Here is a 17,011-nt window from a genome sequence, read left to right on the forward strand (position 1 = left end):
TCATTTATAGCTTAGAAAAATAAATGCAGTAAACTATTGCTTCCTTAACTTCAAGCTAAGTCTGAAACCATTCTTCAACATGGAAATGTGACTTAAGTGCAGCGCACAATTTTTAGTGTTTACTTGATATTCATTTTTGTATTATTATTGTATATTTGCATAAAATGCTGAGCTGGTGCAGTGTTTATGTTTGCTAGGTCTAAAAAAAAATCTGGATTTATATTCAAATGTTAAATTCTTATCCACTATTGGCATTGTATCAGTCATCGACCTTGTGGCTTTTTAGCTAAAATAACCACAGAAGATCATTTTTACACGCAGTCTCAAATGCAGTCTTAAACACACAGCTGCATCATTTACAACAGCTTTACAAAGCTGATACTGATAGTATGCTTCATCTTTAAGAACACTGTAAAAAGACAGACACACATCTTAATGCTCTAAATGGTAATGATTCCCATTTTTCATTTCTATAATTTCTGATTAATTGATATGTTTTGACTTTATTTTTTTCAGCTGTTCAACATGACATTTCTTTTTGTTCTTCATTGTTTTTGAAGAACAATCTAATCCCAGAGGAAGCTTTTCTAAACAGCACTACATGACAGCATTCCTTAGAGAAATTGAGCATTTCAGCTACTGTACTTATTACTGCTTGTAAACTGACACAAGTTGACTGTATTAAAACAACCATGGAAAATATTGCTTATGTTTTTACTCGACTCTCAGCTGATGGTGACTTTGAGCAGATGCTGTTGTGCTTGAGCAGAGCATATAAATAGTGCAGGCATCCATACAAATTCTGTTCAAATAAAATCAGCAGAAAATATTTATGAATGATGGTACTGTTACCATTCACAAGGCCTGGAGTTACTTACAGTCTAAATGGCTGTGCCGAATGCCCTCCACGTCCTCGGCATGAATAAATTGATAACATCTTTTCCCTATGATGTCCACAGGTGTCAGGTCCATGTAGTCACTAATTCTGGAGGGGAAGGAAAACATAGAATTCACTATCTTTTTGTTACGGTGATGCACCAAGGCTAGAGAATCAGTCAAAAGATCTTTACTGAAACAAGTGCATGCAGTAAAGCATCAGTGGTTTCCAAATTCTTCAGTAAATGAATCATTCTCTTAATTCTTTCATAATGATTGTATGTTAAACTCTATAACTAATACAAATCTAATTCAGTTAAAACAGAACTAACAGGTTTTAAATCTTTTTTTTTTTGGCCGGACTCTTACAGGATAAGACTAAGATTGAACGGCATGTTAAAAAAAAGCTTTCCAATGATGATAACTATGCAATAGACTTGGCCAGATGCCATTCCCTCATAAATATGTTAAGTGAAGGGAGCAGTAAAAAATTCAGCAGCCATTGGGGTGACTTTAATCCTTGAGACATAAATAAAACTAATAAAACTAATAAGACGCTTCCTTTCAAGCCAGACCAAATTAGGATGTTCTCATTTTGCAGAACAGAAATGCCTTTGATAGTAACAGAGGTTTTGAAAGTAAAAATGAAGTCTTTCTGGGCTGAGTTTCAAAAGAACGATAGATGTGGCAGGAGCCTCAGCACATATGGTTAATTAAAGAAATTAAGCAACTGATGAGGATGAATAATATTTAGAATTTAAGTGATAAATGACCAAATCAACACCTCATCAGATTTAATGACATTGATCTTGCACTTCAGAAGGAACAAGGCTGTTACCTATTTTCACAGTAGACAATGTTGAGATCCATGTTGACCCGTGTGACGAACATTTGGCAGTCGATGCGAACTTCGTTAATAGTGGGGGGAGGGAGGGCATGAGCCACCACCACCATGCCCATTATCTGATTGGGCACAGTGCGATTGTGCGTTAGCGCCATTCTTATCCTCAGCCTGCCCGTGATGTGAATCACCTTAGAGAAAACAGAAAGATGGAACCAGTTCAGAGAGAAGTCCACAGTTCATAAAATGAAATACACGTGCTTTATCTTTGGGCAACTACATTCAAATATTGGGAAGGGAGCTTGCACTGTGAGTAATAATCTCAATATAATCCCAATACACTGTATTTTTAACCTGGACAAGACCATAGCAAGCTGTCAGCTGTTATGAAGAATTTTCTTGCTCTTGACAGACAGGAAAAATACACTGATAATGAAATATTAAAATGTAATAAAATAATCAAAACATAAAACAAAGAACAGATGCTAATTAGGTTTGTCTAGCTTTAAAGTTTTACAAAGCTTTAAACTCTTCACCTCATTTTGCCTTGAGAGAACGACTAGTTCGGCAACCCTGCGTTTTTTATTTATTTATTTTCTTAGCCTATCCATTTTAATCAGCCAGATAAACCAGAGGGGAATTGTTTTGTAATTTTTTAAACTTCTGACACTGGGTTTTCACTGCTTCACCTCTGAGCTGTTATTCTTCTTATTCATACAGACAGATTTGGCCCCTGTAGTCACTTCTCTCGCAGGCCGTGAGCGTGCTTTGATGCTTTGGGCTGCTCCACTGGGGGAAAAGACCAAAACCAAGGACTGTGCGACTACCACTTTAAAGAAAACGAGGCCTCCTCTGAGCCTGGATTTGGAGCTGGAATGTACTGCTTTAACACTCGAGACATCAAAAGCTTTAACAAATTAGAGAGCGATTAAGTGAGTTTCTAACTTTCCAGGATATGTTACAATCAATTTGATTCCCGTTCGAACTCCATGATTTTTCTGCTTCTTTATTGTTATTTCTTTCATTAATTGAATATGTATGTACATTTTATAATCAGTACTTTTTATAAATATATTTTATGAATAGTTTTATTGAGGATATAGTTTAAAGCATAAATTAACCCGATCTAACCTCCATAGGTATTGCATCCATAGGTAGAGCATCTGGCTAGGCAGATGTGCTACCTTGTCTGCTCTCTATATAAACAGTTGCCTATTTGTTTCCCTGCAGATAACAGCATTACTTTGTGTCTGGGTTATTGACTGTGGGGGACTGATGTTATTTATCTTTTTTCAATATGTCATGGCTGGATCTTCAAAGCCATGCTATATTGGAAATATACAACACATATTGCTGAAATGCAAACAGAAAGATGGAACCAGAAACCTCTGGTGTTGTAATATAGTTTAGAGACCATCATATAGAAAAACGGATTGTGAAATGCTTAATCTATGTCAGTCATTCTACTGTGTTACGAAACATGATTGGAATTTGTTTTATGAAATGCTCACATACAGTCTGGATTTGAAATATTATAAAGGTGTCTCTGTGACTGCTGAATATTATAATACGTAAAAAAAATAAAAAATCCAGGGATTCGAGGGAAGCCTGGGTCCGAATGGATGTTGTGCTTGAGGAGGAATTGGCACAAGATTGCAATGTGTAGCTGGCATTCGGCTGGTCTGTATTTGTCTGCAGTCTGCAGTGTGGATGAGACTGAGGGATTGGCATGTAGAGATACTTAACACAGCTATTGCCAGCCTTCAAAAAAAAGACATCACAGCACAGTGTCAGAGACAGAAAATGTCTAATTACCAGCTGATATCAAACCCACTTGCGTCGCCTCATAAACTGTGCAGCACTCCAGAGAGGAGGTCTCTGTGAGATACATGTTACCACAAAACACAGTTTCACACAAAGACCATGGTCCTTTCAGTAAATAAACATTTAAATGTATTAAACATATACAAAATGGAAATGATCCTTTTAGAAGCCCAAAGCTAGAGGCATCAAAAAGTTAGTTTGAAAATACAACTTTTGAAGTAAATGCCACAAAGAGAGTGTCGGCAGTGAATTGCTGCAGGAGTGCTCTTGGCAAGAACATCATAAGCTCTGGCAAAAACATTAAATATGCTCAGGCTGCTAAATGCAAACTGACACGGCAAGGGCTTGCCACGGCTGCGGTGAGAGGCAGGCGCATAGCATATCTCAATTTAATACAAGCCAACATAACAAAGGGATCAATTTTTATAATTCATGGTTTAGCACACAATGCACTCTCCCTCTCCCCCTCTCTCTCTCGCCCTTTCAGCCCCTCACCCCCTGTTTGGTGAATGTAGTGGAGGTATACATAAGAAATAAGATTCATCTGTTCCTAGGCATTCTCTAGAGTGCTTTTGAAATGTGATACAGCACAAATAATGACGTGGAGCTTTTACATGAGTGCATTAAATGAGATGAATCCTGAGATATGCTGAAAAAGGAGAGGGGCTTAAGCTGGAGAGGAATTCACTTTGATTTGACCTCCAGAGTGAAGAGGGGATATAAGCAGCCACCACGTGCCGTGCACCTCGCCTCTCCGAATCCTGTCTATCGCCTAATGCTGGTATGCCAAATGCAAAATTCAGACCTTTGTATTATGTAACAATGTGAGGGTTAACTTAATTCAGAATAAATGTAATAAGAAATGTTCTTGTGTGACTCATAAGGCGCATTTACAAATGCGAATATTTATGCAGTGGGGTAGCTTCTTGCTTATTTGCATCAAATCCATGTCCAGACAGACGCTGCCAAGAAGCCAAAGTGAAGGGGGATGAGAAACCCATGAGGGAGATGGCTGTCTCTCTGTCTATCATTCCCATGTATATCCTACTTATCCTACATAGAGACATTAATCCAACATTCCCAAAAAGAAGAATAAAAGCGTTAAGGCATGAGATGTTAAAACACACCCGCTACTTAGAATATGTTCAATCCAGAGTATCAAATGAGTGTTTAAAAATTTCTTATGCACAATGTCTCTGTTCATTTGGATTAAAGCCTCAAGAACAAGCCTCTATAAAACATTCTGTGCTTAAATTTGTAGAAAGGACTTAATATGAACAAATCAATTAGCACATGTACTGATAAAAATGAAAGTCACAACTCAGAGCTCCTTCTAGTCTGCAGGCCAAAATGTGAGACTTGCTTGTGTAAAATCCATCAGCATATCCCAAAACAGCTCTAATCAAATAAGCCACAGAAGCTGTCAGCACAGCGAACGTAATATATTCAGCCCAACGTCCGCTACACACTGTATTACCACACACAGGGGAGCTGTGATTGAGTGCAAGGAGATTTAGCTGCTCGACTGAAGAGCCAGAAGGCCCCGGGACATGGCGTTACCTTGTAGCCGGAGGACTTGATGTGGACGCCTCTCTTTGTCAACGTGGACTTCATTCGTATGAAGAAGGAACGCTCCAACGTGTTATCTGGAGAGAGGTGACTCGGACTGCTGGACTCCACTGCAGGAGCAAACACAACAGAAAAAAAAATCCAATTACTTTACATTACTTTTCCAATATGGTAGTGCGCAGTTAAGCCCTGGAGAGGAGATGATATTAAACAGCTCGGCTGGATGAGATGGCTTGTAAGAAGCCTTCATTGAGTTTCTATCATCTAGAGCTGGATGTTTAATGGAAGAGCACAACCTAATGAGGAAAAACCAAATGTCAATAGAACTTTGACAATGTTTGAATTATGCCCTCAAAAAGCAACAATTCCCTGTTCTAGTGCGATAACTGCTCTATAGGCTTTATGATATTGTACAAACACATTCTGTAAAGCTAGCATGACATAATATTTTATTTTATTAGACATCTGAGGATTATAAAACGTGCAGATTTGGAGAAGTCCATAAGATTACATTTAATGTCAAAACACAAACACAAAATGCTAAGCTGTAAATATTTTGTTCATGCTGACTGACGGCTAATATTCAGAGCACAAAGAACGTTCTGGTTGATTTTAAAAGTGCGTTCAGCTGACAAGGTGCAACTTTCTTAAATAGCATTCATCTTAGAATTTAGCCGAGACATTAACCATGGCATGTTTGGTGTCTGCCATTTGCTTTTTTTGTTTTTTTTTTATATTAGAGATAAAAGGCTAACAATAGCTAAGAAGCAAAGGAAGTCTGTATTATAATCATAAACTATTATCATGTAATATAATCATAAACTATTAACTTCTTAGATAATGCCAGTATTGTTTAGGACACAGTCTGAATTACTGTCATCTCTAAAAGCTAACCATGATGAAGCATTACTGTATCTTGAAAAAGATTTTGGAGAAAAACTTACCAAAAATGGTAATAATGTGCATTATAATACAGTTCCATATTGAATTAAATGTGAATAATTTCAAGACAAATTATTAAAGATGTTTTATGAATCGAGTAGAAGCAAGCATCTTCACAGATATGGAGAAATATTGGGAATGAGACAGACTTAATACTAAATATGCGTATACAGCAGGTTCTCTTTAAATCTAATTAAATCTAATTGTTTCAAATCTAATTAACAACATCACCACTAGGACTGAAAGTTTCTGTCTCCTCAGTTGAAGGTTTGCAGTGCTAACAAGGAGCTGAACAGTATTCAGTTGGAAATACTCTGCATATCAGACCGAGAGCTCAGGAGACAGAACACGAGCGCTTGGACAGAACTGGGAGACTTGAGTGGAATAAGATTACTCAGAAGACACAAGGAGAAACTCCACTGCACTCTATATGACAAAAGTGTAGTGGCATTGCTTTAGAAATAGAGACACTCACAGAGAGAGAGAACACAGTTTCTGTTACATGGCAATTGTCCTTTTTCCTATTCTCTCTTTCCCTTTCTCTCGATTAAAATGCTCAAGCTCTTTCTTTCTCTCTTTCCTTCTGAAAGGGGAGAATACTGTCTATCTTGTAAATCTGTTTTCTCTCTCTCTCTCTCTCTCTCTCTCTCTCTCTCTCTCTCGTTCTCATGAATCTGTGATTCTCTCCCCTTCTGAAGACGTGAATTAAATGACATTTAAAATCTAACTAGTCCTTTATCACTCTGGGGAAAAGGCAGAGCCATGTTATATTTAGTCATTTCATTTCTTCTGATTAAATATGAATTACTATGAAATTTTTCTCATCATCTAACACAGCAGAATACGCCAACTGCTTTTTAATACACTACATAAGCACAAACTTCAGCTCTAAGAGTTTAATTCGCCTCTCTAATCCAATCACATCAACCTTATTTCTCTTATCACAGATTCCCATTTTGAATTAAATGAGCTCATTAGTTTTAATCAAAGGCAGAGAGATCAAAACTTACACTTAAATGCTTTAGATCAGAGCTGTCAGTCAAGCGTAGAGTTCTATTTTACTAAAACACAAGATCAGAAGCCCTTAGAACTCTGCATTTTCATTAGGCATGTGGCAGGCTTAAAGAAATACAGCATTCTTTCTTTGACACTACGTGAAGCAGAGAGGTCATTTACAGCATGCCCTTTACCAGTGCTCACTGCAGGTATTGGCTGGAATATGAATTGTATGAATTATCATTTTTTTTTGTAGTAAAGAACCTGAAGATGCAGCAGTTACGAGAGGATCTTAAAATTATTGGGAAAAGATCACCAGCTTGAAATGTGTGCGTCTATCCACATATTCTTATTCTTATTCTTATTTTTATTCTTATTCTTATTATTATCATCATCATCATCATCATCATCATCATCATCATCATTATTACTGTGACACTTTTCTTTTTTTTCAACATAAGTCTGTGTACCTCTCAGTTACTTGTGCTACTATTATTATCAGTGTGTCACAATACCATTTGAGGCATTTGGTATAGTTTACAGCTGCTGCAGCTCTCTGAACCTCAACCGTCACAGTTTTCCACTCATCCAGAAATCTAGTCAATCAGTATGTCACCAAGACGTGTTTACTCGCTCACATGCTTCCTTTGTTTTTTACTGACGTGATTTCTAATTTACTAGTCCAGCTAACTAGTGATGAAGGTCTCTATGTCCTAAAATCTTTTCTGCAAATACCTTCCTCAAACATACAGTAGCTTACCGTAATGCAATGAACTGATCAAACCCTCCTCATGTAGCAGAACACTGTAATGTTATGAGAAATCACCTCGAAGCAGTTTGGGCTGATGCTTTTCAGAAGCAGACTCTTTAAAATCGAACTGCAAATTAAATTTATTTAAACTTGAGATTTAATTCATCTGAACTGGAAATTTAATTTATTTGAACTGAAATGAACTGAAATGCTTACGTGAAGATGATGTCATCCTGCTCGAAACTCAGAATACAGACTCTCTTTTATTTTACAGACTTGTTTATTTAAAAGTGACTTAATTATATATCTTAATAATGTCATTTTTGGCTGTTAGATAATTTCTATTACTCATATCAGTTTCAGAGCTCCAGTGCAAAACTAAAGAAGCATAAATTCCTGACCATTTATATTTGGTGTAATTGAAAAAAAAATGTATTTCCTTTTTTACCCAAGCATGCTAGATACTGCTCACGCTGTTCTCTGCGCAGCTATCTTCTACGTGCATGTCTCAGTCAGAAAGCCTAGTATTGCTGCTGACACCAGTGACAGGTAGACTATAAATCTGCTGCATATAAACGCTTCAAGATTGAAGTGTCTGCTATGTGATTCCATATAAATGTACAGTATAATCTAGGCTAACAGGATCATTCTAATTATTGTATACCACCAGATACTATGTAACCAAATGACTATTACTCTAAGATCATTCAAAATGAAATAATAATCCTGATTGAGCCAGAATAAATATATATTTGTAGACAGCATAGAGTGGAAAGGATACGATCCTGCATGTACAGGATGTGATGGAGATTCCCAGCATCATCATTAAAGATAAAATGACTGAGATTATGGGAGTGTGCAGGCAGAACAAGGCCTGTGTGTGTGTGTGTGTGTGTGTGTGTGTGTCCTACAGATCAGACTCCAGTCCACAGGCCACAGCGCTCCAGGTTTTATCTTCTGCCTTATTAGCAATCTGCATGCCTTATTATATGCACTGAGTGAAAGGACAATCATATATATTTGATTCCATCATTACAGACTGACATCCTGCTATACGGTATGTTTTTTGTGAAATGCCATTTAAATTCTGTGCTGTTTCATTGTTTTAAAAATTTTGTTGCGATTTTCTTCTTCCCACCTCTGAAGGATTTACGCTGTGCTGCAAATATGACATAAAGCTCTTAAATCCATGAATATATCGCAGAATTCTTCGGTCAGCTTTTAACACAGCAGACTATTTTTGCAAGTTTAAAATACAATCTCCTCTAATACACCACTCTCCTACTGCGAATCTGCTGCTCATATAAAACTGACAATATCTGAGATGATATTAAAGGGAGGATATCATTTGTGTGAAAGCGCAGTAATTTATAGTTCGGAAGGCTCCGGGATTAATTTTCTTGATGAAACCCTGGGGAATAGTTGTCTCTAGGAGTAAGTGATGAGATTTTGAAAGTATTACTCTGCGTGCTGTGAGTGTTGACCATCAATAACAATCTGGCAGGTCCTGGTGTCCACTCTGTCCCTTTCTCTCAGTTTTTGTTTACAGTGTGAGACTCTCACACACACGACATGCCACTATAGGTCACAGCCTGAGAAAGCTCGCTTACTCAAGGTACAGTAGATGTCAGTTGAAATGGTGGTGCTTGGAGGCCCAGATGAAGTTATTTGTGCTAATTTTTGAGGGACTGCTAGCTGGATTCAGATACAAAATATGAATTACAGGAATTAAAGCTTTGCCAGAAAAATATATTTAAAGTTAGTTTTAAACCCATAATACAGTAAATGCAAAAATCTTATAAATTTTAAATTATAGATGCTCACATAAACAATCTCCTTAGCAGATTCCCATGAGGCCTCTCCTTTAGAGGTGTGTGTGTGTTTGTGTGTGTGTGTGTTTGTATGTGTGTACATACATGTCCCTGTTTCCATAGCGATCCACTACAATGTGGCGGACATGCACTCACAAACAGTCACGATGTAGCTGTGAACATAGCGAGAGCATAAACACTCGAGCAGAACTCTAGAGCCCTACAGAATGCTTCGGACAGATGAGGCGCGACTGTATGAGCACATCTGTGTGATATCTATAAATATGAACCAGAAACACTGCAGTGTTTAGCATATATATTTAAACACTATTTTCTTGACATTCAGATGTACGTAAACAAACAGATTTGTGTGTCCCCTGATCTTTCAATAAATTAATAAAATGTATATGCAAATGAAGTATGCAGAGTAGTAATTAGACTGGGTGCCATTAACATGTGTGCTCAAAAGCCAACTTTACTAAAAGAAGCTTTTTTTTAGTGGCACAGAAACAGACAGTGCTCTGAATCAGCATGCCAAGGTGTAATTGCAGTCCCGGATAAAGCCATGCATTCACAGCAAAACACTGCCGAGCATCGTAAACATGAGATATCAATTAGCTGCTGTTAACACTGTTTTTAATTAGTCCCTCATCTGCAAAAGTAAAGCAATAATCAAATGTGGGGTTGTAAATAAATTTTAAAGTGCTCTAATTGAAGCCGTTTTTTCCTTCTCAAATCGTAGCATACACATTTAGATTTATCGCTTGCTTGTTTTACATCAGTTCACACAAATCAATCAAAAATGGTTTCAGGGTCATGTTTACTTAGGTTAATGGCACCCATGAATTTTTTTGACTACATTTTTGGAGAGATCAGCCTGCAACACAGAGTTGCTCCAAACATTCTCTAACATTAACAGTGAATTACAGGCTGTCGAACACGACAGCGGATATCCATTACTCTAAAGCAGGGAGAAAGTGCACGCGCAGCAATCTGCCGAGAGATCAGTCACATTACTGTTTGATGTTATTATGACAGCTAGAGGCAAAGCAAACTTGTGCTCTGACAACGTTATTGACACAGACAAAATGAACGCTCACTCTCTCTGACTTGTCATCCACCATAAAGCCTTGATGGGGCAGTGAGAAAAAAAAAGTGAATATCAATCAAATATCAGTGGTGTCCCTCTGCTCAGATCATCTTGGAGGGATAATCGGTGTGTCTAAATCTACATGACAGAGTTGTTGTCTTGTTAAAAACGGACGTACTGAATATTTCTGAGTGGGCCACTGGGTCAGAGATGAGGTTCACGCTCTCTCCCAGGACACTGCGCTGAATTAGGCAATTTCTATAAAAGGGCTGTCACTTGTGTTAGATTTAGAATAGGACCAGATTCTCAGAGCAGCAGCTGTGGTCAGATAACCCTTCATCCCGTCCACCTCTGTAGGACAAGCAGGTTTGTTAGCCTCATCCATTATTAATATGATAAAAAAGAGTAAGTCAGTGACAAGGTAGGCGGTTTTTATCAGCCTATCCGGGGTCACGGTTGCCCCGTGCACTCAAGATTTGTTAGGCAACAGCCATTTCATGAAATCACAGAATCGTAATGTGATAAAGCTACATATGACATCCTGAAGACGGGGGATGAAGATATGTATGCGTGTTTGAATGAGTAGTAAGCGAGAGTGCACACGTGCAGGTGTGCTGGGTGTCCCTACAGCATGTCTCTGAAGAAGTGAAAGGCAAGCAGGTTGAACAGGTGGAGCGGATGTGGAGGTGATAGCGCTTGTCATGGTGATGTCTCCAGATAAAACTAATGAGTGTTCAGCCCACGGGAGCTGCTGCCATGCCACACTACCCTGCTCACTAACATGCTGCAGATCATTACTGCACATGCTCTGTTTACTCATTCAGTTTTAAAATAACTATCAAGTTTTTAATAATAATAAATAATAATAATAATAATAATAATAATGTTTATATTTTGTTATAATTATTATTATTTTTCAGTGTTTACTTAAATTATACATCAATTCAATTTAGATTTTATCATTTTATTTGGTGGACTGCACATTATACAAAAAAAAATTGCCTCCAGTATATTCATAAATTATGATTCGGAAGCAAACACTATATTCCCAGGATCCAGACGGAATCTAACACTTCACAAACCACCTAACAAAAATAACTAGTGATACCACATGACACTAATTGATTGCTCTTATTTCAATAAAAGAAATCAGGACAATCTATCACAACTGCATCATTACCATCACACCAAAGTATTATTTTCATCCAAGAAATATTAACATGCTTTTCACCTGCTGATGAGGAGAGAGGATCAGGTCCATGATCACAAGTCATACAGTTAGAAAAATAGGGGAAAATAGCCTGATGTGGAAACTTATAAATCAAGTGGTAATAGCGTCCTAATTTAGAAAAGAGCACTCAGTACAAGTTGACAGAATTTGGCATGTCATTGTAGTCTTTCCCTCTTACAGTCTTTCAACACGTCCTTAATCAAGCTGGGGGAAAGGGTGAGTGAGGGAGCGGAAGTAGGAAGGAGAAAGAGATGAGAGAAACAAAAGAGAGAGAGAGAAGCAGTGGGGTGAATGTGTGTGAGAGTGAACTGAGAGAGAGAGAGAGAGAGAGAGAGAGAGAGTTGTACTTGGCTGCTTTACTCCAGAATGTTCAAGCATGACTGACCCATTTCATCAGGTCTGTCAAAGCCGTGCACTGATACATGTTGACAACATTTAATCTTAAAAATTGAAAGAAATGAATTAATATGCAAATTCCATCAGCTTTGTAATAAAAATGTCCTTGACAAAACAGAGAACAGCACCCCAGAGGAGCAGTGTGAATTATCCCAGCTCTGCTGTTCCTGAAGTCAGTCTGAGGTACACAAGTCCACCAGGAAATCAGCGCACATCTGACTCGGAAATAATTATGATGGAGGAACAAAACACTAGCAGGGTTGAATAAATGGAATGACATGGGAAAAAGCCTGGTCTGCTTTGTTATTCACTTTGAATTAATAGGATTAGTCAGAGATCCATATACACCTAAAATCAACACCACCCTATCAATGCACACTGAGAGCGACAAGCCTTGGGGGAAGGATGGGGTGCGTGTGTGTGTGTGTGTGTGTGTGTGTCTCGGTATGTGGGTGTGTTGCATGCATACTATTACAAATGCAAGTATAGTGGGATTCTTCAGGGAGAATCATAGAGGTTTTCTTATTCTTCACAAGACCAAGCAATTCTCCAGGGACAGAATCTTACAAGACAAAGATTACCCATACAAAAAGAGCAGGTGGCTACAAGCAGGTCTCTCATGGAATTAGCTGAACTATGGGGCCTAATTATCTGTGGAAAGAGTGCAGTGAGGAGAGAAACTTCCCTGTTTGAAGGACAAATGATTAATTAAAGAGAACAGTGCACCTCAGTTTTGATCTCTGGACAAATAGGGCACATGAAAATCCCAGTAGAATTCTACCATAACTCAACACACTAATAACCATCTCACAGCATCAATGACCAGTAGCCAGTGACTGAGCCAGATAAAGCATCATCCATATAGTATCTGCTACATTATCCACACATACAGTATACTGTATATACCTACGTATAAACAATTGCAAATGTTTATGTGCCTTTAATACAAAATATTCATATATATAAATAAATAGAATCATAATGTGTGTGTTTTATTTTAGTAGTTATTTAAAGTCTTAGTGATTTGTAATTATTTACAGTCAGACATTAATGTAATCATCAGATTGATCATTTTTGCCTTGTATAACAAATGTAACCAGAAACCTATCAAATATGTTCTTCTTGAATTACAATCATTTTAAATGTGTAACATTTTAATATTTTTATTGTTAAAGATTTCTCTTGATGCTAAGAGTTGATGAAAAAGATGATTCTGTAATGAGAACTGTGAAGAGGTTAAGGTAGGATCACACATTTTAGTAGCTGATATAATCTCTCTCTAAAGTAGATTAGGGTCTTAGTTTATTTACACATTATTTTTGTTTTATTCAGTATCTGAAATCCTTCACCCTTCCTGCTCTCTCTCTCCCTCCTTCCCTCTCACTTCCATCTCTCTCTCTCTCTCTCTCTCTCTCTCTCTCTCTCTCTCTCTCTCGCTCTCACATTCACTTCCGTCTCTCTCTCGCTCGCTCTCTCTTTCACTTCTCTCTCTCTCTCTTTCACTTCTCTCTCTCTCTCTCTCTCTCTCTCTCTCTCTCTCTCTCTCTCTTTCTCATTCACTTCCATCTCTCTCTCTCTCTCTCTCTCTCTCTCTCTCTCTCTCTCTCTCTCTCTCTTCTGCTCCTTGCAGCCATCCCTGAAAGATCACAGCAGACTGTAAAATAATGAAAAATGTGCAATCCTTGTGGGGCACTGCTTGTGCACATCCACCTCCGCCCAGGCATTCATCACTCGGCAGGTATTGTCAGTGAAAGTTTAATTGCATAAACACTCAGTAACTGTCCTGTCATATTTCTTGTCAGCTAGGATTCTCTCTCCGGGCTCACTATCGCACAAAACTATAATTGAATTGCTACCGAATCGCACTGGAGCCAAGAAGAGGAGAGCTTTATGAATAGAATTTGTTTCCTATCAGCAGGTCTGACAAATTGTGTCACGAGGAAAAGCAGGCCAGATAATTTCCCTGTTTATTGGGCGAAGACCTGTTCACTGTTACTTCTTATCTCTGCTGTGTTATAAGACCCAGTTAAACAAAAGTGTGTATATATGAAATTTGGCAACAAAAGCAATTGGCTTCGTCGAGGTGGGCTGTCTAAATAGCGCACAAAGCTGCAAATAAGTCCGCTATCTCCTGCGTGCGCTGATCTGAGAGATGAGTGCAGAGGGCTGTAGGAGGGGGCCGGCATATTGCACAAGCGCTCCATGAATAAGTGCTACAGAGATGTGGTGACCCAAGCTGCTAGACGAGTGCCGATGAGCCATTATTCGACTTATTGAAGGCCGGGACAGTACTAAAAACAGCCAAGCAACATCTGCATCAGTGAGGCTACACCCTCACTGATGCAGGCCTAAACAGTGAGGCTAGTATTTTTCTAATAAAAATCATCTTATCACAACAAAAGTGCTGATTTCTCTGTGTTTTCTACATTGCACGTAAGCACTCAGCTGGTTTCCTGTGTGAACGAGCCGTTCAGCTTTACCCAAACACTTTCCCACCGCTCGACTTGGTGGTTTCTTGCTGCCTGGGAACTCAGGTCTAATGCACCACGTCTACTCAACTTCTCTCGATAAAAAGCCCTTTCTGACAAGCTGATCAGCTAAATAAGCTTAAATAAAACTGGCTTCTAATAGTCTGGAGACTGCTTGATCCCACCTTTGTCTTGTGAAGCTCTGAAGCCTTCTTCCTCGAGTGATCTTGTACTTTCCCTGTGACAGATTTTTCTATCTTTTTAGCCAGGCTAAGCTGTCGTAAGTTTCTCTGTTCCTCACGGACAATTGCGTAGCGTGCGTTTCTCTAAGGTTTGATACCGAGCACAGGACTGACAGGTGAAACATTGAGATGTTCGGAAGCTTGCTAATGCAGCTGAATGAGGAATATGAGGTCGGCCAACACGATTTCCATAAGAAAAACTGGCTCGCTTGTGTAGAAGGTTCGACATGTCAACCACATGCTGTAGCTATAAACATATTCTGCACGGCAAAGGACAAATAAAGCATCAGAACGCTCCATCACAGCCTAACCTCTGTGTCTCTGTATGAAAGACAGGGAGGATTGATGTGCATTTCTTGAAATCAAGTTATGCTTTCACAAGAGCTTTAATTTAAGGCTAAACTTAGGGCTTGGGATAAATGAACACATCAGATGATTAAAACCATTTGTCTTAGCGAACAGGCTTGGCCTTTATTTATGGTGGCTGGTTGATCAACACGCCCAACACCGGCAAAGGATCTGTCTGATGAAGTGATAGGTACTTTCATAATTACTGAGTAACTTATGACCATGCACAGAAAATTAACAAGCATTATGACTTTTACTTAAGCTGGAGCGTTATGAGACTGAATTATTAAAGAGGTTGAGAGACTCACAATGCATTAATCATACAGCAAACACCACATTCAGCAGGAGTTATAGCTTTCATGCTGAGGTAAAGCATAAAACAAAACCTTTCAGTGTTAGTTTTTAAATCAAAATGATGAGAATTATTTATTTGGTTTATCATATATTAGGGATGTACACTGTCTTATTGCTTGGCCACATGCCAATGCCTACAACTACATTAACCGTATCATTTTATTGAATAAAATGCAGCAAAAAGGTTTTCATACCTTTAGGACAAACTAAACCCTACAAAAAAAATACATTTATATTAACAGGACACTTAAGCCATGATTTACTAAGATCCCAATTATTTGTGCACAGATTTGTGTATAAGATTGGATGTGGACACAAAATATGGGGATAATTGGGGTTCTTATGTCACATAAAAGGTTGGGGAGAGATCATTTTGAGATGGTATAATCCTGATGAACCTTTTCATCAGTATGACTTAATAAACAATACTATATAGAAGGAACTATATTTGTCATTAGTTGGCTTACACAAATCACTTGCACATGAAACAGACCAAATTACATATTGATTAATATACATCGAAAGCTTTAGTAAATGAAGTCCTCAGGGTATCATGATTCACACACGTTCCTACAAAAATGTAGTTTAAAATATTATTTTAAAAGATATTTTATTGAATGACATCAGCTCTAAAAGTGCTCTAAATATTGTCTGATAACAGATGCCCATGACTTTGCATTTATGTCTTCTACTCTTTGAAAAGCTCTGAACAGCTTTCAAATCTGTTAATTTTGCCATGTTTTGAATTGTAAATAATTTCAGGATGCACTGACATTTTATTTTAAACTACTGTTATTTTTGTAGATCATTTCCCACTTTAACCATGGAGGGATGCAAACGTTTACAGCTGCATGACATGCTGCAGCAAAACAGATCAAATGTCTGACGTGTATTCTAGTTTTTAGCAACTAGTCTGGACTGGAGGACAGCCATGTTCCTGCCTCATCTTCAGGGATTCTTTGGAGCAATAAAGAAGGCTGAGGCAGGCTCAGTGCGGTGCTCCAACTGCTGCTCGCTCGCAGCTCATCTCCACTATGAGAATAACAGAAATCCCTTCTGCCATCTGTGAACGGAAAATGCCAGTGGAAAAGAATTCAGCCTCAAATCCCCCAATCCTTGCAGCAGTCATGTCTCTTGTAATAAATGATATCAGAAAACAAATGTATACGTTTTGCTGTGGAGCATGGCCTGCGTTTGCAGGGTGTCATTAGCATTTCCATTTGGAAGCTGGGTGGAGATGGATGCTCGGCTGATTTCAGCAGGTGGGGGCGA

General features: G+C 38.3%; 1 protein-coding gene across 1 annotated transcript in view; it reads right to left on the reverse strand.

The window, feature by feature from the left end:
• The window catches only part of LOC132852464 (neuronal PAS domain-containing protein 3), a 220,285-nt gene that overhangs the window by 11,158 nt on the left and 192,116 nt on the right, over positions 1–17,011 (reverse strand). Inside the window, exons 7-9 of the mRNA XM_060879687.1 lie at positions 5,102–5,220; positions 1,715–1,908; positions 879–985 (exon numbers count right to left, since the gene is read on the reverse strand). Of these exons, the coding sequence (XP_060735670.1) occupies positions 879–985; positions 1,715–1,908; positions 5,102–5,220 (420 nt within the window). The remainder of the gene's footprint in view (positions 1–878; positions 986–1,714; positions 1,909–5,101; positions 5,221–17,011) is intronic.

This window comes from Tachysurus vachellii, chromosome 10 (assembly GCF_030014155.1).
Source record: "Tachysurus vachellii isolate PV-2020 chromosome 10, HZAU_Pvac_v1, whole genome shotgun sequence".
Classification (NCBI taxonomy): Eukaryota; Metazoa; Chordata; class Actinopteri; order Siluriformes; family Bagridae; genus Tachysurus; species Tachysurus vachellii.